General features: G+C 40.4%; 1 protein-coding gene across 6 annotated transcripts; it reads right to left on the bottom strand.

Moving 5' to 3' along the window:
* Window positions 1-1,206: 1,206 nt before the first annotated feature.
* Window positions 1,207-27,813, bottom strand: AASDH (aminoadipate-semialdehyde dehydrogenase). Of its 6 annotated transcripts, none has more exons than XM_045284131.1 (15): window positions 27,753-27,813; window positions 26,521-26,788; window positions 25,226-25,346; window positions 22,368-22,684; window positions 16,423-16,615; window positions 12,817-13,058; window positions 11,882-11,988; window positions 11,191-11,363; window positions 10,540-10,732; window positions 9,502-9,617; window positions 7,315-8,065; window positions 5,982-6,145; window positions 4,049-4,171; window positions 3,317-3,448; window positions 1,207-2,078 (listed from the first exon to the last, which is right to left on the bottom strand). In XM_045284131.1, the coding sequence occupies exons 2-15, from the start codon at window positions 26,748-26,750 to the stop codon at window positions 1,701-1,703; spliced, it is 3,240 nt and encodes a 1,079-aa protein (XP_045140066.1). In that variant the 5' UTR covers window positions 26,751-26,788; window positions 27,753-27,813; the 3' UTR covers window positions 1,207-1,700. The 6 variants fall into 6 exon arrangements, with proteins under 6 accessions (XP_045140066.1, XP_045140065.1, XP_004706356.1 ...); XM_045284130.1 differs by having other exon boundaries at window positions 27,717-27,783; XM_004706299.2 differs by lacking the exon at window positions 27,753-27,813 and having other exon boundaries at window positions 26,521-27,521.

Here is a 27,813-nt window from a genome sequence, read left to right as displayed (position 1 = left end):
ATTTATCCCTCCGCCCTTCAGTTAACCCCACATGTATTTATCGGCCAGGTTGGCACAATAAATTAGCTACCTCAACAGGGAAGACAATAGTCATCTTTAATTGGCTAGAGATAAGAATCTGTAAGGAAAACCAAGACAGTGGTTTTCATGTACAACACCCACTTCTCACTGACAGGCATGATTAGCTCTCAAAGAGCAGGCTGTTAGGCAAAAGTGAAGGATGAGATCATCAAATGGATGGTGGCTACCTTGACGCCGCCAGTGTTACTCTCGTCTCCCTCCTTGGTGCTCACTGCTGTTTGATATACACTGTTAATGTGTCAAGTAACTTGGTATTTTCACTGTTATCATGGATGCAACGTGTCAGTAACTAGTCATTTAGGACTGTGTCCTGAACTTTCTGAAGTGACAGGGAGAAGACGACCTGTTTTGGTGAACTTTGGGCTCACACTACCCCAAATTGAGTACTAGCCCAAGACTCTGGTTTACATTCATCACCATTTCGTGGTTTCTTATGATCCTGTGGGTCAAGAACTAGACGCCTGGCGCCCTAGGAACTAGATGGCTTGAACAGCTGGAGTGGACGGGAATGGTTCAACTGGAGCCATATGTGCAGGGCCTTGCTTGTCAGTGTCATCTGGGTTGCTCAGTTCTCTGTAGTCTCAGGGTCTTGCAGTACATGGCCTCTCCAGCAAGTGGCCAAATTTACAACCAGGGCTTATAAGATCACCAAAGTAGAAGTTGTCAGGACTTCTTAGGGCGTCCTTAGACTTGGCAGTGGCAGTCCCTCCATCTCCACCCCACCTCCCAGCACCATATTGGTTAAAGCAAATCATAGGCCAAACCCAGATGGAAGGGCAGGAAGGGGCTGCATAAAGGGCAGACCACCAGAAGGCAGGGATCACTGGAGCCACAGTGTGACACACAACCACGTCCCCTAGTGTCAAAGGGCTTATGAAGGAGAAGTGATACCAGGCAAATGCAAGCACAGGCCGAGTGCCATAGGATAAATGAAGCCACAACTAAACTTTCAGAAAAACCATTCTTCTCCAGAGTACAGTTGTTTCTCTTTCCTAGCTTTTATTGTGGTACCCCAAGTCACCGAGCCAAAGATGCTACAGCACCAAATCTAATCAACTGAGAAGCATAGTTCTACTTGCCAGCAAGCTTCAGATATTAAAAACTGAGGAAAGGAGATACATCAACTTGAAAAGTATAAATATTTTATTCTATATTGGCACCATGTCCACGTCAAAGTGCAAAGGAGGAGCCCAATTCAATAAACAGATCTTAAGTTTGAAAACCTTTTGTAATGAATCGCAGTGTAAACAGTAAATGGCATGTTACATAACATGATAAAGCTTTTAACCCATTATACACCTGACCTTTTTCTTCCCTGCAAGGAGCTTTAAAAAGATGACTTTATTTCATCTTTTTTCAGTTAGAAAATTAGAATATCGACGGCCTAAATAAAAGAAAATGCTATGAAATAAATTGATGTAGTTCGTTCTCTGAATAACTCATTTTTAACAACTCTAAGAGCTCCCAGAGGAAACAAAATATAGTTGTCCTTCAATAAAATACAGTAAATGTTTAATAAAATTTAATGTAAGGCTCTCTACATAGCTCTAAAATTCTAAAATAATCTTTTTAGACATTTTATATAACCAGTAAGCACTACACCTGATAATTTTTCATTGCTACCCCACTAAATCCAGACAATAAACATAATTATTTCTACACCCAATAACAAGCATTGATTCCCAGACCACAGGAGAAGAGAAGACTTCACCAGGAAGTTCATACACACTTTGCAATTGTCCACTCTTCGATTCCAAGACCCACAACTTCCCATCGGTAGATGCTACTGCCAGCAACGTCTGGTCACTAGAACGGTGGTTCTGAAAAGCAAATGGTGTTGCGTACACCCTTGAAGTCACTTGAAATTTCCACTGGAGTTGCCCTTTCATGTTACAACAGTAGATAAAGCAATCGTGAGAACCAAAAATGATCTCTTGTTCTGATGCCATGATACATGGGGATGAGAAGATTGGTGCACCGGTAGAGAACTGCCAAACCTGGAAGGGGTGGTGCAAGCAAGGAGATGTCATTCATGTAATTTTATCATTTTCCCTCCAAAGGTAAGCAACGGTGGCAATTTTAACAGTAACTTCAAACAGAGAAAATAGTGGCATTTCCTAAAAGCAACAACCACACAGTACACTTCTGTCCCAATGGTACAATCCAGGTCAAAAAGCACTGAAAAATTAATAATTCTAGGAGTTATTCTTATGTATTGTTACAAAGTAAACTGGTTTTGAACCCATTTAAGAGTTAGTTCTAGGAAGTTCCTGATGCCCTGAGCTCAATGAGGACACTGCTCACTGACTTTGATGTCCCTTTTTAAAAAATTGGATCTATGCCCTTGATTTTGGGAGAAGGAAGTAAACTGAGCAAAAGGAAGCGCTTATGTGCCCTGTTTAATTAAGAGCTTTGGACAAACTCAAAGCTGAGTTGTGTGTCTGCCCTGAAAATAAAGTGTTTATTAAGAAACTATTATGAACAAACCTGTTGGCAAAATATAGTCACAAGAAAGAAAAGCCACAAAGTAAGATCGCGTTTACAAAAGTACACCTGCAGCAACATCACGGAATGCAAAAACCAAACAGCAGCCTCTCAGACTCATCCTTAAAGCAGGGAGTGACTGCATTTGCATCTCTCACTCCTCAGGAATGGCGTGGTGAAAAGTGATTATAATGAATGGCTTCAGGACAGATTGTCATGCAGAGGGTGACTGCAGAATACAAAAGCATCCACACTGATCACAAACAGACTTGCTGAGGGGGAGCCAGTGCCCTCCCATCCAGGAAGTGCACTGCTGACAGACACTGGGCCATAACCAGAGCCCCCTGTGGGTTTTCAAAGTTGTGGCTATGTCCCAACTTCAAGTGAAAATCTACACTAGCCCAGCGGGAAAGTGCCCTGCCAGTCATAAACTGAGGAACGAGAACTCAAATCGGGGGAATTTTGGTTACACAACAGCCTTTGGTTTTCTTATCACACAGCAATAGTTTTTAAATTTTCATGACCTCAACAGAGTTAAATTACAATTGACTAAAATGTAGGATTTTGAAAATTCAAAGATGAGGGTGACAAAAGAAGTGTATCAATCCTTGGATGAGAATCTTTTCGACCGGCTAAAGCATATAGAATGCAGAAACACGAGGCCTGGTCCAACAGAACGAGTCAATGGAAACGACTGCTGAGGCTGAAATATTCACTGGCAGTTGACATGCAAATCAGGAGCTACGTTCACCTGTTCTCCCAAATGAGTAAAGCAGAGTAACTCCCCGTCTACACAGCCGATGCACACATATTGTAGGCAGCACCGTGGAGAAGAAAAGAGAGGCTTTCCATAGAAATGTTTCCAAATTCTGTCCCCAGTGACCTGTCAGGGGTACAAAGCAATTCACAGCCTGTGAAATCATTCTACTAAATCAAGTGCCCGTTATACCACAAACTCCTGCATCCTCCAGCCGCAGAGCTAGAAGCTCCAGAAAACACTCTGACAGCATGTGGACACTGCCATGAAGCTAGTACTCACAGCTAGCACAGTGCAATGACCCAGTGCTATCAATAAGTGCTTGGATAAAAACTTGCAATAATAACAAGTAAGGAGGTAACACAAGATCTGTCTTTAGGATGAAGATGAAGTTCTTGGTATGAATTTTTTTACCTTCTGCCAATTTAGAAAATAAAATAAATGATGTGCCCAGTGATTCAGCTTTTCTCTCTAAATTTCATGTCATGAATTCTGGTCCTCTGGGATTCATCTGACAGTACCCGTGCTAACTGCCATGGAGTCCACCCTGACTCATGGATGTGAGTGTATCTTTAGGTTAGCAGCTGAACACATTAAGGGTTTACAGGACGGAGGGCCTCCACGTCTAACTGAAAACTACTTCAAACCTTCTGAACTCAAGCAATAAAAAACAACAGCTCATTAAAGAAAGGATAGTGAAATCAGTCCTTATTATTGCATACGTACAGGATTTATAGCCACTAACAGTCCGCCCAGTGTAGCGAAATATAAGTGGTGTGGGCTTGGGCTCAAACAAGGAGAAGAAAACAGGGTACCGCCACATTTCAACTTCCAAACACAGGCCTTCTTCTGCAAAAGAAAGCAAATGACTGTTTGGGGCTGATCATTAACAAAGCCATAGATTCTGTTTAGCATGATTTTTTATTTTTCCTATTAAAGTAACACATGCTCACTGCAAAGAATCGGTAGAGGAAGGGACAACCACTTAAAAACTGTAACATTTCCTCTTTTGACACAGGAGAGATTATTCTGAATACCTATCTTGATCTCTTGTTTTACTCATTTTGTAAAATGTTATAATTTTAATGCACATTATCTCATATGAACATAAAATGATCTCCCATTCCTGTATTACACACTGGATCTCATTTTGCAGGGTTACAAACAACCTGAAAACAAGTCTATCGGTGCATCTGAGGGGATACCCAAAAATATCCAGAATTTTTTCAAAGCTATGTATTTATATTTTTTACAAAACACCTTATCACTTTCAAAGTATTAATTTGTTATATTATAACAAAGAAAACATTTGTTAATACATTGTCAAATCTGTGATTCCATTCTTGAAACACTTTTCAAACTCAGGTTTGGACGGCTGATAGCACCTCACTCTTTTTCTTCACCTTTTTTATCTACATTGTCAAATCACTGTCCTTTCATGTCCCTCTTCGGTTCACAGACACAAAAAGAAACCACACAGATTGGAGTCAGGTGAGTAAGGTGTGCGGGGCAACAAGAGGCATGCTGTTGGAGTCAGGTGAGTAAGGTGCGGAGCAAGAGAGGCATGCTGGGGTTTTTTTGCCAAAAACTGGCATACTGAGATGGCTGTATGAGCCGGTGCCTTGTCATGGTGGCAAAACCAGTCCCCGTCTGCCACAAATCAAGCCTTTTTTGTGTCACACTGTTACAGAACCTTTGTAGAACCTCTAAATCGAAGCTCAACAGTCTGACCTGGTGGAAAGCAGTACAAATGCACTACCAGTCACTTTTGTTTGTTGGGAAGTTGACAGATATCCAGAATGAGGTCTGTCATCAATCGGTATTTCACCTTTTTTGAAATGAGAAAACCACACATACATTGGAGTTTTCCCCATAAGCTTTGTTCAGGATCACAACAGTTTCTGTGGCATTTTTCCTGTGCAATAGACAAAATGTCAAAGCCTCACACTGTTCTCTTAAATTAGCCATCACAAAAACCGAGATTCGAGCAAAAACTGCTTTTATGAAAAAATTTACTGTGATCAGAGAAACTTCCCAAGTGACGCCACTGGGTGCACTAACAGAGTGAGTTGCTCCATGCTTACCTAGCAGGAAAAATGCGTACTATGGAAGATCCACCCAGTGGAGCTTTTTTCTGGTTTTTTGGGTATCCCCTGGTATGTATGTCCAAGGTTTCTAATTTTTTTCCCCATTCCTTTGACTATTAAAAGTATAAAATTCAAGTACATTTACTAGCCATTTCTTATTTGGGAACCTGTGTGCTTATGTATCTTGATTTTTCTATCTGGATCTTGCTATTTTTTTCATTAGTATCTGTTCTTATTTTTTATTTATACTGATAAATAAGTTGTTGGTCTTTGAAATCTTTTTTGTCACCTGAGTTTCAAACACTTTTCCCAACTTAGTTCTTTTACTTTTATAATCCTTGTAAATTTTTATATATTTTTTAAGTAGGTCTTACTGATATTGATTTGTGATTTTTTTTTCTATCGTCAAGATGGGAACTCTAAACTTCTTACATGTCAAGACTCCAAGCAACAACCATTATTCATTAAGCCCTTACTCTCCCCGGAGCACACCAGGAAACACAGTTGACATCTGCTGGCACCCCAGTAGCTCTCCTGCTGACGGCATGTTGGGAGACAAGGTGGAGTCTTACGTAAATATCCAGGGCATATGCATGTTGGTCATGAGATCCGATGTACAGGAGGCCTGTGATTGGATCCATGGCTGCAGAGCTTTTGATGGTATCCTGAGTGGGAAAAATCCAGTGTCTTGCTCCACTATCACTTCTCAGAACATAAACTAAGCCATTATAACAGCCTGTAGGGAAATTAAATATAAAATATGAGATTTAGATATGGTGATGAAAAACAACTTAGCCTACATCATAATTTATACTTGATGAGTGGCAAGTATACTTGGGCTCTATGTTCAGCTCATTTGATGTAAATTTCAGTCATATAACACAAACTGAATGATTAATTGTATAAAATTACCTCCTTAGTTGGTATGGTACACCTTATTTTTGAAAGGTACTATCAGGAAAGCACTATTGCTTTAAAACAATGATGCCTACTACAGTAGTCTCTGAAAGACCTGGTTTCAGATCTCATCATGGCCACCATTACCAACGATCACTGAGTATTGGGTCACTCTTCTGCAGAACACTACTCAGCCATTATTGTGAGAAACAAGATCACGTGACATAAATGCCCAGTGCACAGGTGTTCAAGAAATGCTACCATTAACAATAACCAAAAAAACCCCAAACTCACTATCTTCAGGTCTGTACTGACTCACAACGACCCCGATTGTGGGTTTCCAAGACTGTAACTGTTTACTGGAGTAGAAAGCCCAGCCTTTCTCTCTCAGAGCTGCTGGTGGTTTCAAACTGCCAAGCAGATGGATTGCAGTCCAACGCCTAACTGCTATGCTACCACAGCTCTGGTAAGCATTAAACAGTAGCTAATATTTACTGAGCTACTGCAAGTTGTCATGTGTTATCCTAAGTGTTTTATATCTACTCATGCCTTAAAGTTAAGAATTTTTCTCATCTCCATTTTACAGATGAAATTGGAGTATAGAGAGATGAGTAGAGAAAAACGACACAACTAAGATAGAGCAGAACCAGGACTGGAATCTTAGTCAAGCTCCAGAGTCTTTAACAATTATTGTAAACTATGAGGTGAACCATTATTCTCTGACAGCAACCAAACCCATCATGCGATCGTGTTTTCATTCAGCTTGTCTTAGCATCACTGGGGTAAGCGTTGGAGACTGCTAACCCCAGCTCAGCAGTTCAACCCTCCCGCTGCTCCAAGGGAGAACACTGAGGCTGTCTGCTCCCATACAGACTGACAGCCTCAGGAGCCCTCTAAGGACCACTATGAGTTGGAATTGACTCAATAGCAGTGGGTTTGGGTTTGGATAGCATCACTGTTATGTGGTAATTCAGTTTAATTCTACAAAGCTCCAATTCAGAAACTTACCTACAACAATAAATTTTCCACAATTAGATATACATGCTGAGGATTCAATTCGATCTCCCAAAATCTGTTCCCATTTCACCTTCCCAGAATAAAGGTCCACTGCCATCATTCTATGAGAATGGGAGCCAATGTACACAGTCGCAGATGACTTATCGACAGCTGGTACTATAACCAGAGGGGAAGCATCGACACATTTGCCTGTGTCTGCCTTCCACCTCACACTTAACTCCAGTTTCTCAGCCCCTGTTTCAGGCTTCTCGGACTTCTCAACAATAGGCAGAGGATTCACACTTTGCATATGAATCTGTGAAGTTACATCAGAAGAACGGGGTGAGGGGCACTGTGCTGATCTAGTGAAAAGCCTGGTGCCATGCCGAGTCAGCGTCTGACCCCCTCTGCTGAGTGCAGTAAAAGCACAGAAGTCACAGCCACAGTTTAAGGACGCGTCAGCTTGCTGACGTCGAGGTTTCCTGCCGCTCTCCTCTTGATGTGTGTCACTGTATTTCCTTTTTGTGGCATATCTCCTGCTCCCTGGTAGGACTTCATCTGGAAACACTGTTTGAAGGATGTGATTGTAAATCTCTGAAAAGGAGCTGCTAAGAATAATTTCCAGAAGCCCTGGCACTGATGTCCCAACCAGATTTTCAATCTCACTGAGGAACCGTATAGACTTTAAGGAATCTCCACCACTTTGTAAGAACAAGGACTCTTTAGGGATCTGCACAGGCTCTTCTGAAAGACTGAGAATGGACTACAGAGAAGAGAAGAGAGAAATATGGTGAAGTGGAGGTCTTCAACATGTGTAGGGTAGTTCCTACACCAAGTATCCATCCTATATACAAAAATTAACATTTTTTACAATGAAGATAAAATTTTAAACTACTGTCTTTGATGCCAAAGAAGACAATTACGATGCTACAAATTTTGCCATAAACTTACTCTATAATTGTAAAATATAACTCTCTTTAAAGCAGTTTTTCTTCCCAGATAACAGAGAATAGTTATAAAAACATAAGATCTACTAATAAGACAGCCCCTAAATACTTCTGGTCTTTTCTTTTTTTTTTTTAAATCATTTTTAAAAATCATTTTATTGGGGGCTCGTACAACTCATCATAATACTTGTGGTCTTTTCTATAATAAAATTTTTGTCTGTTTCACAAAAACCAAAATCACATTCAAAGAATCTTAAAAAGAATGTGGCTAAGGCTTTTATCAAAATAGCCTCAGTGTTCAGAGAATATTATACAATGACATCTTGTTCCAAACCCTTTAGCAATAAGGAATACTGGTGGTGCTGTGGAATAAGCATAGGCTGCTAGCTACGAGGTTGGTGGTTCAAATCCACTAGCTGCTCCTCAGGAGAAGCATGGGGTTTGTCTGCTCCTATAAAGATTAACAGTCTCAGAAATCCTATATAGAGTTATGATGAGTCAGAGTTGAATTGCTGCTGGCAGAGGTTGGCTTAGATAATACAACTCCACATTTTATTTTTAAATAAATGTTGGCTTATGGTAATAATTGTGTGTGTGTGTGTGTGTGTTTAAAGTTACTGATGATCTTTTGGGTGTATATCATTTAAATAGGTCAATGATTTAGTCCAATTTATGTCCCTGACAACAATAGGAATTAGTCTGGTCCGTTTCTGGAAACTACTAGGCTCTCTCTGTGACCGTGGTGGGAAAACAGACTTCAGGCGCTGAGCAGAGATGGCGTTCATGGGTAATGGAACATTACTCTGCTTTCTCCCATCTACTGAGGGATGCTGCCTTGCTAAAGAAGAGTCGGATGCAAGAACGGGGCAGAAACAGGCATGCTACTACTGAAAGTGCCTGTGAGATGATGTAAGCCCTTAAGACGGTGGCATGGCAGGAGCTGGCTCTTTCCTCGGCTTTGACAAGCACTCCACAGCCCCGTGGGGAAAACCTGTGCCAGGACAGGCTGTGTCTGCTCGCACCGTGTATGACCAACCACCTCAGTTCCTGTAAACACATGTCTGTCTCATCTTACGGTGGCGAGCTTAATGCTCATTTTAACCCAAATTGAATCAATGAGGCTCTGCCATATACCACCTGGGCACAATAAAATTCTTTTAGAAAAGTATCAGACTTACATGGGATGCTTTAATTCCCTAAAGATATCAAACATTCTCTTTATAATAGCAAATCTGTATCTTAAAAATTGTACCTTCCACAAATACTGTAATTTTCCCCAAAGTTCCTCTTTTTCACTGAGCTTACAATCAGACTTCATATTCATTTGATTTAAGTAAATCTTGTTTAACTTCAGAACATCAATTTTGCCTTCATATAAAAGAAAAAAAGACTTCTCAATTTTAGCTCAAAGCCTTTATACCACTAGTCACACAATATACATTTTTCATTTTTAAGCAGGGGTTTTCCTATCAAGAGTTTGCCATAGGCTATCAATTCTAAAGAAAGGAGGCCCATGCTACCAAGAACATCATGAATAACAAGCCAAAAGGGAGGGTGGGACGATGTTATCGTATTTCAAAGGCTAAAAAAATGAATTGTTGAATGAAAAGCTGATTTTGTCTGCAAACTGCGGCTCGACCCACAACCGAAATTTTAAAAGGTCAACAAATAAACAGCTCGGCTCCAGAAAGGGCACCCGAAGAAAGGGCAGTGCAGCCTAAGGCTGACAACTGGACGGCAGTACAAGCTGGTCACTAAGAGCACACGCTTTGGAGTCACAGTCTGAGACAGAACTTCACCTCGTCTGTTACCTAGAATGGAGCACGGGTGCGCAGTGGATTACCACAAAGTCAGCAGTGTGACTCCATCAGGGGCTCCTCCTCGGGAAAGCGATAGGCACTTTTCTCCTGTAAGGGCTCAGCCGAGGCAGCAGGTTTACTCTGTCCTGTAGACTCACTATGAGTCAGCATTTATTCGATGGCACTTGGTGGTGGCTGTCTGTCTGTCGTCGCTTTTTCTGGTTTACTACCTTAGCAATATGATTTGAGAGCTGTTACTTAATCTCTCTAAAAGCCATATTTTCCTCATCTGTAAGTAAATAATGTACCCACTCACAGGACTTTCAGAAGATAAAATGAGTTAACTATGTAAAACATTTAACAGAGGCTCTACCACAATAAATTAGTATCATTTATCTACAATAAGAATTCATTACATGCTAATGCATGGCAATGCATAGATATAATTAGTATTTTTGGCACTGATACATATATACTTTAAATTCTTTTACCATGAGATGTTAATGGCAGTGCATCAACCAATAGAAGCTCATCTGGGATCTCATGACTTGGAAGATATTTCTGAAGTTCTTTAAAGAGATCATCTTTTACTACATCTTCTGTGGAGACCACAAACAGAATTAACTTTTCCTGATTACACCATGTCACTGCACACGACTCCACTTGCTGAAGACCTTCAGCAACCTAAGTGAGAGAATATGCTAATTTGTCAGTGAGGACATTAGAAAAAAAGGCTCTTCATACGCTCAATCATATTATATCTGATACAACGTCAGTCAAGCTACCTTTTGGAATTCACTAGATTTTTTTTTTAAGTTTGGTGCAATGACTAATAGTTACTGGCTAGCATACAAGGCTCTTTTAAGAGTTTTTCAAAAACAATAGCTCCTATAACAAATTAAGCCAGTAAGCCACATTCTTTTCTCATTTTGAAAGTTCATTTGGCAGCCCTTTAAAACAGAACACTCTCTTCATCCTGGGAATAAAGGACACACTAAATTACCCAAACCTTTTATTATAATTATTAGTACAAAATCATGACTTTTCAATAGAACTCAGAGAATCTCAACACAGAAACCTGGCAGTAGCCACCTCCAATACCTGCACACAATCACGCATACTTAACGTGCAGATAGCGCTACCTGTTGCACATGCTCAGTATTAAGACGTTTGCCATGACGTTTGATCTGACTGTCCTTTCGTCCCAGAAAAAACATCTCTCCGCCTCTCACAGTCACAAAGTCTCCAGTGGCTCGCATTGTGCCAAGCGGGACTGTCATCTCTTCATCAAGAAAACACACTCGGCTTCTGCCACCTTCACAATACAGAGACACGAACGCAATCAAAAGCTACAGAAGACCGATGCAAAAGGCATCAGATCAAGAACATCTCCAAAAGCACAGAGTTGTACGAAGACACATCAAAGCCAAGTTTTAGAAGATTTAAAACAAAAAAGAGGGAGCTCACTTTCAAATTCTTTCTAATAAAATTTGGTAAAATACTAAATGGGGAATGCAACAAAGGCAGTTTACTTCAAGAAATGCACATGCCTTCTAAAAATTCTTAATAGAATTTTTTCTTTAAGTATAGAGATATATATTACAATACCGAAATTACTTTTATATCTGCCCTTTGAGTATGAGACATTATTATCTGAAATAATTCTAATAAATTACTACTAGAGCTTATTAGGTTTCATGACCAAAGACAATGTTAAAAATGATCACTAAGGAGAACTTTGGCCATAAGCAGAATCAGGAAAAATAGAAAGCTAACACATCAGATGTTTTTGCTTGATTAAAAAGATTTTCAAGTCAACAAAATTAACACTACCTAAAAATACTTGGCCATCGCCTTCTTGAATTGGGAAACCATTAGCGTCTCTGACTTCAACGACTGTTCCAAGCAGTGGGAACCCCAGTTGTACAGGCAAGTCACATCTACGAAAAACACAATCCAAACTAGATTTGACTTTTTTCTCATTTAAAGAGACTATTTTCCAATGTATTTAAATCACATTGTGCCAAATAAAGGAGAAAACAAGAGTTCTTGTTATGCTACAATTCAGACTGGCAAGAGGGAGAGGTTAGAGCAGCGGTTTGGGGGTCAAGCGACATTTTCACAGGGGTCGCCTAAGACCATCGGAAAACACATATTTCCGAAGGTCTTAGGAACCAAGACACCGCTCCTCTATCCGTCTCCAAGTGGGTCTGCCCACATGCAGCTACACCCACATGCAAGTACCCAGCATGAAGACTTTTACCCAGGCTACACCATGCATCAAGACAAAATTTCATTTATTTGTAATTAGAAAGAAATATTTCACATTATATAATTACATATTGGTTTTGTGATGAATCACTATGCTTTAATTATGTTCAATTTGTAACAATGAAAATACATCCCGCATATCAGATATGGTATTTACATGATGATTCATAACAGCAGCAAAATTACAGTTAAAGTAGCAGTGAAAATAATGTTGTGGTTGGGGTGCCCACCCCTTGAGGACCTGGATGCTAGGGTCGCGGCCTGAGGCAGGTCGAGAAGCACTGGCGAGAGGGCAAGGGCTATCACAGATGCTACCTATGCAGTGCTGCTCAGTGACAACGAAGGTCCAGCCGGGTTTGCAGCACAGCAACCAGTTACAGTAAGGAAGGCTCTGGACTTCGATCTCAAACATCCCATGGACCGATGTGCCCAACACCACGATCTATTAATAACTTCACAGGCCACTCGACTCTACTTAGTATAATTAAAATTCTTACTGCAGAGTAGAGTTAAGCATCTTCTCCGGAATCCTGTAAAAGGTTGCCCAGCTTGATACCTCTGTGATACCATAGATATTAAATATCTGTGTTCTATTGCCTTCTTCTCTCCAGTTTCTGAGGGCGGTCAGCGAGGGAAAGGCTTCACCGCCTAGGGCCAGCACTCGAAGAGAAGTACTGGCTGACAAGACGGCTGACTTGATAAGCTGAGACCCAAATCTTCTAAGCAGTGTGGGTGTTGCCTGGAGAAACATTACAAACAAGTTTTATTTCCTTTCACTAATTATTCGTTCAAAGGTTAGCATGTGGCGTCAACATTGAAATTAAGGCTTATCAAATGGCAAATCATAGGAGGGAAACTACTGTGACAACAGTACTTTCTTAATGTGGTTATTGATTTTGACTTAGGAAAAAAACAGTAAAATATTAGTTATGCTCATTCCATAGTTTAAATAAAAGAGCTTAAAAAAAAAAGAGCAAAATCTATCAGATCAATTCCTATTTCCTTTCCCATGAATTCTACCTAGAAAAAGTACATAGAAGGGTTCCATTTCAGCTGATGGGACAAACCTGAATACAGATGTCTAAAAACAGTTTCACTGAGGTATCAGACGTATAATAAGTTGCCAGGCATGTCATATAATTTGGTAAGTTTTTATGTGTATATACAGCAGTGAAACCATCACCACAACCAAGGAAATGGTTCGTTCGCAGTCCCAATGTCCTTCACGCCCTAGAATGGCCTTGGGGGCCTTTTATAGTTCTTCCTTCAAATGGACCTCTCTCCAGACAACTACTGACCTGTTTTTTTCATCACCACAGATTAGTTTACGTTTTCTAAAATTTTACAACAATGCACTTACACAACATGTAATCCTGTTCTGATGGGCTCTTTCAGCCGTGTGATTTTCAGTGATTCAGCCACAGTGCATCACTACTTCATTCCTTTTTAAGATGTTTTCCTGTTCCTTTCTCTTCTCTTTTTGAATTCTACTGTACATATGATACAAGTGATACTCTTCCACAGGCCCCTGAAGTTCTGAGTCGTGTTCCTTCCATCTACTTCTGCTCTTCAAACAAGCTAAATTCAATTCCTCTCTCCGCACGCGCTGAGTATGGCTCTCGTTGTCTTGAGTCACATGTTAACACCCCTAGTACATTTTCATTTCATTCCAACTCATTTTTTTAGAGGTAACTGTTTCTTAGCTGTTTCTAATTATTATTATTATTTTTTAAATCATTTTATTGGGGGCTTGTACAACTCTTATCACAATCCATACATACATCCATTGTGTCAACCACATTTGTACATTACATTTGTTGCCATCATCATTCTCAAATCATTTTCTTTCTACTTTGGCCCTTGGTATCGGTTCCTCATTTTTCCCCCTCCCTCACGAACCCTTAATAATTTATAAATTATTATTTTTTCATGTCTTACACTGTCCAGTGTCTCCCCTCACCCACTTTTCTGTGGTCCATCACCCAGGGAGGGGTTATATGTAGATCATTGTGATCGGTTCCCCCTTTCTACCCCACCTTACCCTTACCCTCCTGGTATTGCTACTCTCATTATTGGTCCTGAGGGGTTTATCTGGCCTGCATTCCGTGTTTAGAGCTCTTATCTGTACCATTGTACACCCTCTGGTCTAGCTGGATTTGTAAGGTAGAATGGCAATCATGATGGCGGTGGGTGAAGGAAGCATTAAAGAGCTAGAGGAAAGTTGTATGTTTCATTGGTGCTATCCTGCAACCTGCCTAGCTTGTCTCCTCCCCGAGGCCCTTCTGCAAGGGGATGTCGAGATCCCTACAGATGGCCTTTGAGTCCTCATTCACAATGATAGGATTTTTTGTTCTTTGATGCCTGATACCTGATCCCATCGACAACTCATGATCACTCAGGCTGGTGTGTTTTTTCCATGTGGGCTTTGTTGCTTCTGAGCTAGGCCACTTGTTTAGCTTCAAGCCTTTAAGACCCCAGATGCTATATCTTTTGATAGCCGGGCACTATCAGCTTTCTTCACATTTGCTTATGCACCTGCTTTGTCTTCAGTGATCACGCCAGGGAGGTGAGCATCACAGAATGCCAGTTTAATAGAACAAAGTGCTCTTGCATGGAGGGAGTACTTGAGTAGAGGCCCAATATCCATCTGCTACCTTAATACTAAACCTATAAATATATGTACATAGATCTATTTCCCCATCCTCATATATATATTTGCATGTGTACATGCCTGCATTTAAACCTCTATAAATGCCCTTTGTCCCTACTTCTTTCCTCTATTTCCTTTTACTTTCCTCTTGTCCCACTATCATGCTCAGCTTTCATTTGGGTTCCAGTAATTCCTCAGTTACATTGCCTTTGATCAAGCCCTACCAGGACTCCTACACCCTCCTCACCATTGATTTTGGGTCACTTGTTGTTTCTTGGGTTTGTTAACTCCCACTTCCTTTCCCCAGAGATCTCCCCGGAACCGTTAGTCCCATTGTTTTCTCCTCCAGATTGGTTATCCCACTTACCTATTCCTTAATTAAAAAAAATAATATCAGGGGGAGCAGGGAGGGAGGGGAAAAAATGAGCTGATGTCAGGGGCGTAGGTGGAGAGGAAATGTCTTGAGAATGATGAGGGCAATGAACGTACAAATGTGCTTTACACAACTGATGTATGTATGGATTGTGATAAGAGTTGTATGAGCCCCTAATAAAATGATTAAAAATAATAATAATATCTACCTTTAAAAAAACCTCAACTTGTTAACTCATTCATGTTTTACTTCCCTTTAATTTTATAAATATGGTTTCTCTTAATTCTTTGGATATATTTATAATAGTTTTATTCAGACATTCTACTGATAGTTTCTTTTTCTCTTGTGTGGGTCATAATTCACTTTTGCATATTTTATAAATTTTTGTTAAACATGTACTTTTAGGTAATATAATGCAGCATCTCTGGACTCTAATAATTTTCTCCAAAGCTTACAGTGTTTACTGATTTGTTTACTTGTTTGTTTAGTAGCTTGTCTGGGTTACATCTGTGAAATGCCTCTACCACCCCAGTCATGTGACCATTTCCAGTTAAAAGAAACCAAAAACTTCTTGAGTTTATATTTAAGGATAAAGTTTGCTCATATCACGTAGGGGTCACCAAACAAACAAACAAAAGGATAAAGTCACCCTGAGTCAAAAGTGACTTGATGGCAGTGGGTTTGTTGTAGTCTGACTTCTTAGGGACCCCCTCCACAAGCAGTGATGGAGCTTAGTGGTCCCCCAGTAACTGGACACTTTTCCCCACAGATCCATGTGTGTGGACAGGAGAGTTAACTCAAAATGTAAGTCATGTTCAGGTGTGCTCCAGGTGTCACTTCTCACAGGGCTCCTTTGTGTTTCTACAATTTACTTTAGGATATGTACACAACAGCGAAAGGGACAAGCTCCTGTACTTCTCTGCTTGTCCAAATCAATTCAAACTCGATCGACTGATGATAACTAGATTAACAGTAAGCCTCTAGGGAGAACTATGAAAATATAAAACATGCTCTAAACCCATAGAACATTGAACAACATTTTTGAAGCAATGAAAACCCTTCATTGTTCCTAAGACATACCTGCAAAACAGTCACTCTGTGGTGGGCAAAGAGAACAGCAGCTAGTTTTGACGGGAGCATTTTGACAGAATTTGGTACAATAAGCAGAGAGGCACCACTTGATAAAGCAACAAATATTTCCACAACAGAAGGATCAAAGGTCAGAGGTGAAGCCAGAAATAAAACATCTTCTTGTGTGATTTTAAAAAGGACCCTAAAGGAAAACAGAATGTAATCATGAAAAATGTCTATTTGATGAACATGCACCCCTAAAAACGGTTTATGATCATTGAGCTTCTGGGCACTGGTCATATTTTATTCTTCCTTTTTAGATTAACCAACATAATGCTGCTAATATAAAAGTAACGGTTAAAAAGCAGTATTTACTTTTACCATGGCGTAATTTGCCATTCACGATAGACTTGATAGGTCAACCTAGCAAGGTTACTATAATCTCCAGAATTCCTTCTCTAGGGTGAGCTATATAAAGATGTTCAAGAGAGGCAGAGGACGGATCATAGCTTCTACAATCAACACTCAAGTAGGAGCTGCTGTGAAGAAATACAGCTGATTAAGTAGCTCCCTAGTCAATCAGTTGGCAGTAAAAAGGGAAATGATTATCCTGAGTTGGCCCCACCCAAAAAAACACTCACTGCCATGGAGTCAATGTAAGGTGACCATATTTTAACATTGGTAAAGCGGGACACCATTGATAAAACTCATATCCTGGCAAAAGAGCCACATGGCAGCCGAAAACCGTATACCCTAGCTTGTTGTGCATTCTTTCCAAAAATCGGGACTTTTTAAAAACGCCGCAGGACACGGGAAAAATTGTTAAAAATCGGGACTGTCCCGCCAAAAGCAGGACGTCTGGTCACCTTAAACTGTCAATGACAACTTGTAGAACTGCCCCTGTGAGTTTCTGACATTTTAACTGTTTATGAGTAGAAAGCCCCATCTTTGTCTGAGAAACCACTGATGGTTTCAAATCGCCAACCACGCAGTCAGCAACCCAATGCCACTATGCCACCAGGGCTCCAGATTTACTCATTAGAGGGCAGTTAAAAGAGAGCTTAGAGCTCCTCTTAGGTCCCTGGGTAAATAGTACCATTTGTGCTTAGGTACCAATCTAAAAGATGGCTGTTCAAATTGGTCCAGGTTAAGATAAACTAGAAAAAGGCAGAAACTTCTTCTGAAAACTAGCCAAGGAAAACTCTATGGATCACAACAGAATACTGTCTAATAGGGTGCTGGACAATGACCTCCCTAAATTGGAAGGCATTTAGAGCACACAACAGACACAGCAATGAACAATAGTAGTAGTAACAGTGAAGGTAGACAGGACTGGGTTGTTTCCTTTTGTTGTGGCTCAGGCCTCCATGGATTGGAGACAGCTGGAAGCACCTAACAATAACAAAGAAGTCAGACAGGTAAGCAATAAAGTACTGTTACTAGGTTTCCAGTTCATGAATGCGCAGGTTTATTCCACACACAGATGGCTGCAGACCAGTTCTCTCAATAGCACACTTGTCTTCGCCTCATTTTTTTAAAAATCATTTTATTAGGGGCTCATACAACTCTTATCCCAATCCATACACACATCAATTGTGTAAAGCACATTTGTACATTCATTGCCCTCATCATTCTCAAAACATTTTCTCTCCACTTAAACCCCCAGCATTAGGTCCTCATTTTTCCCCTCCCTCACCGCTCCCCCCTCCCTCATGAGCCCTTGATAATTTATAAATCATTATTTTGTCATATCTTGCTCTGTCTGACGTCTCCCTTCACCCACTTTTCTGTTGTCCGTCCCCCAGGGAGGAGGTCATAGTTCCTTGTAATCGGTTCCCTCTTTCCTACCCACTCTCCCTGCACCCTCCGTTTCGCCACTCCCACCACTGGTCCTGTAGGGCTCGTCTTAGCCTCATTAAGGTGCCTTCAAAGACCCTTTACTTGTAGGCACCTTAATGAGGCTAAGGGGTACGATAGGCCAGTTATACTCAAGCAGAAAGGTCAGCTCAGAATGTTACAGGAACTGCTTTGTGGGAGTCCAAAGGGGCAATCTTGATAGATTTCCCTGAAGAACACACAGAATGATCATGGGGTTTAATTATAAAAATGTTTTAAGAAAACTTCATTAGTGAGGAAAAAGCCAAGGAAATTGTCGAGGCACTTTTTGCCCATCACAACAATGATGCTCCTTCTTCAAGGGTGGCAGGGCTGTCCTGCAAGGCTTGCATTGGGAAGTCTTACTCCATTTGTCCTACGGTCCTCATCTTGCCCCTTCATGCTTCTTTCATTCCTCAAACACTTAAAAAGAACATGACTTGAGTCCCTGGAGGATGACAAAACTACTATTTTGCTGTGGTGAAAAATGAGTGCAAAATTCTTAGGGGGAAAAATTAGAGACATGGACACACTGAATTTGAAGTGTACAGAGCTAAGGTTGGGGGGGGGCTGTCAAAAAACAATAGCTTTACATTTTGGTATTTTTGGCTAATAAAGGCTTCTATGATGCTGTAGCAATCTGTCCTTTGCATGAGTCTTTCTCCAGGAATTGGTCCCACCTGGTAACATGTCCAAAGTACGTGAGGTGATATTTCGTCATCCTCGATTTGAAGAGGCGCCTGGCTATAATTCTTCCAAGACAGACTTGCTCATTACAGTGGCAGTCAGTTTTATATTCAGCATTCTTTGCCAACACCATAATTGAAACGCATCAGTCTGCCGATCTTCATGTCTGCTTTCCTGTGCATGTGAAGAGACTGAAAATGCCATGACTGGTGTGAGGTGACGTAATACTCACAATGAAGCCTTTGCTCTTCACTAGTTTAAAGCGGTCTTTTGTGGCATATGCATCCAATGCAAAACAGAGTATGATCGTGAATGTTGTTTCCAAGGGCGTTGATTGTGGATCTAAATAAATTGATAATGTAACTGATTATATAAATTGATAATATAAATCTTTTCTGTGTATGTTTTTGCTTATGGGTCTAGTTGTTTGTTTCTTAACAGTGAGGCATAATCTATACTGAAGGCTATAGTCTTCAATCCTCATCAATCAATGCTTTAAGTCTTCACTTTCTACAAGCAAGGTTGTGTCATACACACAGAGCAGGTTGGTATGAGTCTTCCTTCAAATATGATGCCTTATTTTTCATACAGTCCAGCTTCTCATATTATTTGTTCAGTATACAGGTTACATATGGTAAATTAAAATTTGTTGTGCCAACCTGGCCAATAAACACGTGGGGTTAATTGAAGGGCAGAGAGATAAACGGCTCAGTGTGCCTCGCCTTTCTAGTTCTCCGGTCTCTTGTTTTCTGATGGTGGGACCAGGGTGCAGCTGCCTTAGCCAATTGCCTGCTTCAGCTGGCAAGGCTCACTTCCTGCAAGACATCCCTGAGGAGAAGCCACATGGACCTACCCCGATGCAGCCCTCGGTGCTGGAGCAGCTGTGTGGAGACCCCTGCCAGCGCTGAGATGCTTACACATTCACTGACTTGGCTTTCCTCCTGCAATCGGCATCATTGTGTGTGTTTTGTGAGATGGAGGAGGACTTTGTAGATTGGTGTTGAACATATGGGTTAATGTTGGACTTGTGGACTTGGGCAGCACTGGATTCAGATATTTTCTTGGTGTGCATTAAACCTTTATATAAAACTCTCTCTTAGACATGAGTTTCTGTGGTTTTGTTTCTCTAAAGTGCCCAGACGAACACATATGGTGAAAGGATACAACACTGACACACATTTTTCCTGATTTTTAACCACTCAGTATCCCCTGGTTAACTGGAGCCCTGGTGTTGTAGTGGTTACACATTGGGCTGCAATCCCAAAAATCAGCCATTGGAAACCACCAGCTGCTCCAAGTGAGAAAGATAGGACTTTCTACGCTCATCAACAGTTACAGCATTGGAAACTCCTGAGGCAGTTCCACCTTGTCCTATAGAGTCAGTACACGTGGGCATCAATGAGCTTGGAGTTATGAGTTTATCCCTATATTCTGTCACAATAACTGCTTCTTGGTCTATGTACAGGTTCCACATGAGAACAATTACATGTTCCAGAATTCTCACCCTGCATAATCAATAAAACACAAGTAATCATCTTTCTGGTATGCTCTGCTTTCAGCCAATATACATCTGATGTCAGCAATGAAATCCCTCATTCCACATCCTCTACAAAGTGAGACGTGTCCATAAGTGTTAAATATATTCTTGATTTTGACGATGGTTAATATTAAGAGAATACAAAATATTCTCCTACTAATAATTTATTTCAGTATTCACTGCTGTTAAAGTACCAGGAACCCTGGTGATGCAGTAGGTTAGGCACTGCGCTGCTAGTGGAAAGGATGGCAGTTCCAATCCAGCAGGTCTGCAGGAGAAAGTGGCAATCTGCAGCTGTCAAGACTAATGAGCGTGGGGGAGGCAGAAACGGGAAAAGAGGAGCTGATACCAAGGGCTCAAGTAGAAAGAAAATGTGAAAATGTGATGGCAACATCTGTACAAGTGTGCTTGAAACAACTGATTTATGGATTGTTATAAGATCTGTAAGAGCCCCCAGTAAGATGATTTAAAAAAAAGATTCATGAGAAACCCTATGGAGCAGTTCTTCTCTGTCCTACACGGTCACTATAGGTCGGCACCAACTTGACAGCAGTGGGCAACTGCTAAGAGAAAATTACCTGCTCCATTTCATCCTCAACCCTTCCCGGAAGCTAAAATCTACTGATAAGACAGCCTGGGAGACGTTCAAATAATTAGATGAGCCATGAATAACCTACCGCATACTGACACCCAAACTTAAACTGCCCCGTTAACTAAGGGAATGACAACTAATCGTTTTATATTTCCCTTGCGGGAACTCATCTTAACAATTTATATTTTTGTGCACTTGGGGATCAAAATTGTAATGTCACTAGCTCAGAAGAGCGTTCCTCAGTAGAAAACATCTCCCCCACCCCCACAACCCCACCACTAAACTGAACCTTTTAACTCTAATTGACTTATTGATGTGATTTTTCTCTTACATTATATACTGAAATATTTTGGATGCTTTTGTTGCTTTTTACTTTTTAAACATGGCTATAAGAAAATCCTAAGTTACATAACATCACAAATCTCATGAAGTTCCTATTTCTTCTTTTATTTTCTAAAATGATTTCCGTCTAGTTCCCTTATTTCTCTGGTTCCTCCTTCTTTGTCAAATTGACTCTTAGGAGTACTCCTTTAACAGACTCCCCACCTCCTGACCATTATCAAAACCACAATACTACAAGAGTGACGACTTCACAACGTACAAATCCTTTCATGGTTCCCCAAAGCCTACCAGATCAAGTCCAAACTCAACAGAACACCTCCCACTGCCAGGCCCCAGCCATCATTCTTTCCTCAGCGTTTCCCTGACCTATCCTAGCAAGGCAATACTTCTGCTGATACCTCTGCCAGGAATACTCCCTCTTCCTAATTAATAATTTAAAATGTATTTTATATACTAGTACTAAAGAAACACACATAACCATACTCATTCATTCTGTGTTTGGCCCAAAGCCTGAATCAAACAGACGAAGCTCAAGTCTTCGGAGAACCAGTTTAGCTACACTCATTGCCACTGCGTCATTTCTGACTCACAGCAACCCTATAGGGCAGGGTAGAACTGCCCTTGTGGGTTTCCAGGACTGGAATCCACTTTTCCAGAACTCTTTACAGGAATAGAAAGCCTCATCTTTCTTCCATGGAGTGGCTGGTGGTTTTGAACTGCTGACCGTATAGTTAGCATCCCAACACATAACCACTATACCACCAGGGCTCCTCCACGTTTCACTACAGTTCAGACAAAGGTCCTAAAGAGACCTTATTTTTTTAGGACTAACAATTTAGGAACAAGATTTGTAAAGAATATATTTATGTATAATTTCTTTCCCCCATTATAAACAAGTCCTGATGAGTTGAAGGAACTTACCGAAAATGCTGGACATTTGGTATTATACATGCGTGAGGCACTCTGACTATCTTAGGTAGACCTGTGGTCCCTGATGTGTGTAGAACATAAGCTAAGCAATCCTTTAGCCTCACATGTATGCATCCTTCTGAATTTCCTTCACTGCAGTTTCCAGAACTCTTGCTGTTTTTGATATTTTCTTTTTCATGTTGCTCTTTTCCATCGCTTGGCCTCAAAATTGCCTCCGTATTCTTCCAGCCAAGTTTCACGAGCACCAGGCCATTATGCTCTACTGAGAATGTGTCAGAGTTCAAGGTATCATAGGAAGAAATAAATTTCTATTTGAGATAGAAAAAAGTTCACAATGTTAGTTTGCTAAAAGACATTTTAAAAACATACAGAATATAACACATTCATGTACTCCTTCAATAAAGCTTTTTTTGGCCGGAGGGCAGGGGAGACTTGCTATAATATATTCAGGGATGAAAAGATAAGAAACCTCAAGAGTAAAGTGCTGTCGTTACTTTCAAACTCACCTTTAGACAAAACAGGCACATAAAAATGCACAATGATACCACATGGTCAGTGTGATATGAAGTTCACCAGAAATGGGAGGTTGATCTTGATTCTACCTGTAAGATCAGGGGATTGCGGGAACCAATTACAAGAATCTAGGTATAACCTCCTCCCTGGGGAATGGAGAGCAGAGAAGAGGGCGGAGGGAGACGTCGGACAGTGTAACTTATGACAAAACTATAATAATTTATGAATTATGAAGGGTTCAGGAGGGAGGAGGAGGGGGAAATGAGCAAACGATATTGAGGGCTAAAGTAGAGGGCAAATGTTTTTAGATAGATGAGGGCAACAGGTGTACTTATGTGCTTGACTCAATGGATGTATGTATGGACTATGATAAGAATTGTACGAGTCCTCAATAAAATAATTAAAAAAAAAAAGATCAGGGGGTTGCTTCATAAGCAGGGTTTGAGGACTGTCTTAAAGCGTTCAGTAGCTATTCACAAAATAAAGAAAAGGGATGCTGCAGGCAAAGGTAAGAGCCAATACGGAGGGTCTGAGCTGAGAAAGGTAGGGTGGTAGAAAATGTTAAGTATTCCATGAAGTTGGCGTTGCAAGAACTGCAGTGAAGAGGGAGGGACAACAGGTAGAAGTTATGCTATTTGTAGATGAGATGCCAGAATCTGAATGATTTTGTACTAGAACTAAGAACTTGTAAGTTATAAAACCTAATTGAATGTGGCAATGGCATAGACTAACTAAACTGTACTCCACAGATGATGGGTTGAAAAACAAGACAAGACTCTAATAAGTGAGAGGCCCTTAATGAATGCTTTGCAACAACTCAGACAACACAGCAGACATGGGATAATCTGAACTAGTTTACTGAAACGGCAGTAGACAGAAAGAGTCTGTGGGCAAGTAATCAATCATTCTTAATGATTTGGGGGACATGAAACAAACCTAGAAAGTTTCGTTTCTGACTCAGGTGATTTGATGGATAGAACAAATGATAAGATACTGAATGTAAGGTTCTATCTGAAATACGCGCTCAGATTTATAAAAATCAGATAATAAAAGATAACAGGTGTTCATATTTAAGAAATCAATAAAAATAGTTACAAAACAGCACACAGGTCACAATCAGCAGCCATTACTACAACCAGCAACCATTACTGTCTGCTTGCCCAATAAGGAGGTAGCCCACCCCCCCCCACCCCCCATGCGTCATCTTTCATTTGCCAGTGTTCTCCCAAATACTTTGTGACTTTCTCCAACTCAGCACTACTGACATTTTGGATGGGTAACTCTTTGCTGTATACTGTAGGAAGGATGTCTGGCAGTACCTCAGGCCTCTCTACCCACTAGAGACAAGAACCCCATCAACCATCATGACAATCAAAAATAACCCTCCCTCCCCCATTGTATATCATCATCTGAGACAAAATTATCTCTGAGAACCAAAGAACTACTGCTATAGTGGATGTTGGGTATGCAGTAGATGCTCAATAAATACTTACTGCTATACACACACACACACACACACACACACACACACTGAATTTAAACCATCCTCAAAGGGTAAACTGGTTCATCTAGGAAATGGGTAAAAACAGGAGAAAACTGAGTATTTCTTTTGTAATATTTTCCTTTTGTATTTAGTTAAGCAATTATTTTATAAACAAGAATAAAGAAACTGTCTTCATCATGCTGAATATATAATACCAACGCTTGACCTAAGCAAGGTGTTTGGTTGAGAGCCACTTAAAAATAAATCCACTTTTCCAGAAAGACCCAAGTGCAGCCTCTTTTTCAAAATCTATATTTGGCTCTACAACTCTATAATGTTGCTAACTAATGAGCAGCCAAGACTGTTAACTAGTAACCCAGGAACTTTATTTGCCATAAATATAAAAAGATAAAACGTCTCAAGTATTATAAAATTTTCCCAATATAGGAAATATTTTGGCAAGAAAAAGGAAATTCAAAACAAAACACATAAAACTAGAAGATTCTTCCATACCATTGAGCAGTGATTCTGAATGAATTCAGGCCGGACTGGGCACCAAGGGGCACTTGGCAATTCCTAAAGTCAATTTTAATGGTCACAATGGGGATGGGAGTGGGAGAATGAAGCAGTTGTACTGGTATAAAGCAGGCAGATATCAAGGATGTTGCTAAACATCCTACAGTGCAATAGAATACACTATGATTAACAGACCTAAGATGTCATTAGTACTGAGGTTGAGAACTACACATTTAGCAATCAACAAATGGGGTAGGAGTAAGGGTGAGGGGAAGACTTCAATCAAAAGGTAGATGTGACTAACACAAACAAAAGCAATTTAAACGCCTCAACTTACATCAATTTGCTTTCTATCAACAAGGATATACTTGAGGTTACATTTTTTCATGAAATAAGTTGATAATGTTGGTGGTGAATCTGGATCAATAGGAGCATAAGCAGCAGGGACTTGAAGGATTCTAGAGAAACAAAATAGCATCAGTGAAGCTTGTCTGAAGCATTTTACCTTTATCCCAATGTCCAGTGTTTTTGATGACATCTTTGACTAGGAACTTATTTTCTCTTACTAGTAAAACTGAATACACTTAGTATTGACTATTTTACATTCTCATCACTTAAGATAGAGAAATCCAAGATCTTTATAAAGTTAATGTATTATGCAATATTGTTAGCTGCCAAATGTGAGCCCCCAACTGGCAGTGAACCCACTGATAATGGGGGGTTGGCTGCACATGAAGTCCAGTGACCAGAAACAACAACGTAGCCTCTTAGATCAGAATGCTACCCCTGAACCACCGGGGCCTCCCTTCTACTACTAAAATATAACACAGGTGGTAGTCTAATTTTTTCTTATGTCTATGTAGGATAAGATAAAATAAGCTGAACGTCTATGTGCAGCTTTCATTATTACAATATGCACACTGCAAAAGAAACAAACACATAACTATTCCACCAAACTCACACTATTTTAAGGGAAAAAACAAAATTTTAAATTTATTTATATGTGAAAATACTTTTCATACAAAATAAAAGCTCATTTATCATTCTAAAGAAAAGTACACTAATGTATAGTTTGAGACACTGCAACTTTCTACATAGAACATTCTCAATAAATGTGTCAAGGATTGAATAAAAATAGATTTTGAACATTATTTTGCTTTATATATTCATAACTACCCTAGTCAGTTCCATATTATGGATATCACTTCTTGAATTAATCCTTTGATAACTTTCATCTACTGCAGAACCCTAGTACAGAAATCACTGTGTGAGGATAATATTCTAGAACAATCTAAACTATTGAACTTTGTAAAAATTTATTTGTTTTAGCATTTCTAATGGAGTCATGCCTTTAATTTAAATGGACTATTAACTTATTCATTCACTGAAAAGTTGAGTGCTTAAAAAATCACTGTGGGGTCTTTCTGATCTAATGTTTTGTCACTGGCTGAAACTTATAGTTTCTTCTAAGTAAACTCAGATGAATTAATTTATGATAAAAATACTACACAAACACCTTTACCCTGCTCAAAACTGACCAAGAAATGCAGAAAATCCAATAGTAAACAGAAAAGTAACTTGCAAGACAGTCTATAGATTAAATAATATAGAAATTATAACAAAAAGAGTTACCCTAAAATCCAAGAGGGTAAGTTTATCCCAGGATAACAGTAGAGACCAACTTCCTGAATTCCTTCAAAATCACAGTTTAATCGTAGAAAATGTGATAATTCTGAAGCAGTTTTAACCAGAGTTTTATAGTTGCAATAAATTGGAGGTTGGTTGTTACACTCATCGAAGCATACGGCTATTCTATCCGAATAAAGGCAAGCGGCCTGTTGTACCAATTCCTGAAGAGTCATTTCACTGACAATCTAAACATCCTTGGCAGCAGATAAGTCTACATGTTACAAAAACATTAGGAAGAGAACTTTAGGGAGCTTGGGAAGGCATTTATATGGCAAATTACACCTACACAACTATAATGATCTTCGACTTCTAACGGCAGGTTTTCCAGTGATTGCGACAGGGAAGAAAGGCAAAACCATTCTGGTTTCACATGCATACGCATTTTACTTCTAATTCAATCAAAGATAAGCATTCCACAATAGAGAATAACCCCCCAACATTTCTGGAGCCTTACAGGATGGAAATATATGTAATTTTTATAAATCTATACATTATTTATAAACATTTAACAAGATTAAGATATTTGCTAGTTTCCTTGCAATTGTAAAGGATGCTCTCACTAACTGTCATCTAATGCCAACTCAAAGCCACCCTATAGGGCAGGGGAGGTAGGGTTTCCAAGACTGTAACGCTGTACGGGACTAGGAAGCCTTTTCTCCAGAGTGCCTGGTGGTTCTGAATTGATGACCTGGCGGGTCGCAGCCCAGCGTGCAGCCACTGCGCCACCAGGGCTCCTGTGAAGGGATGCTAGAGGTCTAAAAGTGTCCAAACATTTTACAGCTTTGGGGACTCCCTCCAGGTTATCAAATGCCTTTAAAAACAGGTCATCTAGAAACGTTCTTTTCCCGCATCCCCGTCGCTTAACGTAACAGCTTGGTCTAATAATAATGCACTTTAAGGCTTCCGCCACATTTTTTCATTTCCTCCAGCAAGCACGCGAAGGATGGGTTTACTTCCATTTGAAGGCGACCAAAGGATGCGAAGTGGGTAGCCCGGAGGCGGCTCGCGCGTCGGTTTAGCCTTTGCACGCGCCCCGCCCACCAGGCCCCGAGGCTTGGAGCTCGGCGAGCGGTCCGGTGAGCGCCCGGCGTCGCCGCCCTCACTCAGACCCCAGCCAAACGCTGCCTTCAGCGACTCACTCCGAAAAACCCCGGGGGTGGGCGGTCCGCTCCCACCTAAACCTTTTCCCCGCAGCCTGACGCCGACTTCCCTGCTCCAAACACAGCAAAGAGGAAG

This window comes from Echinops telfairi, unplaced genomic scaffold (assembly GCF_000313985.2).
Source record: "Echinops telfairi isolate 266 unplaced genomic scaffold, ASM31398v2 ScPeMD7_7468;HRSCAF=8506_0, whole genome shotgun sequence".
In the NCBI taxonomy this organism is placed as follows: domain Eukaryota; kingdom Metazoa; phylum Chordata; class Mammalia; order Afrosoricida; family Tenrecidae; genus Echinops; species Echinops telfairi.
Note: the sequence above shows the minus strand (reverse complement) of the source record. Positions and strands in the feature narration are given on the sequence as shown.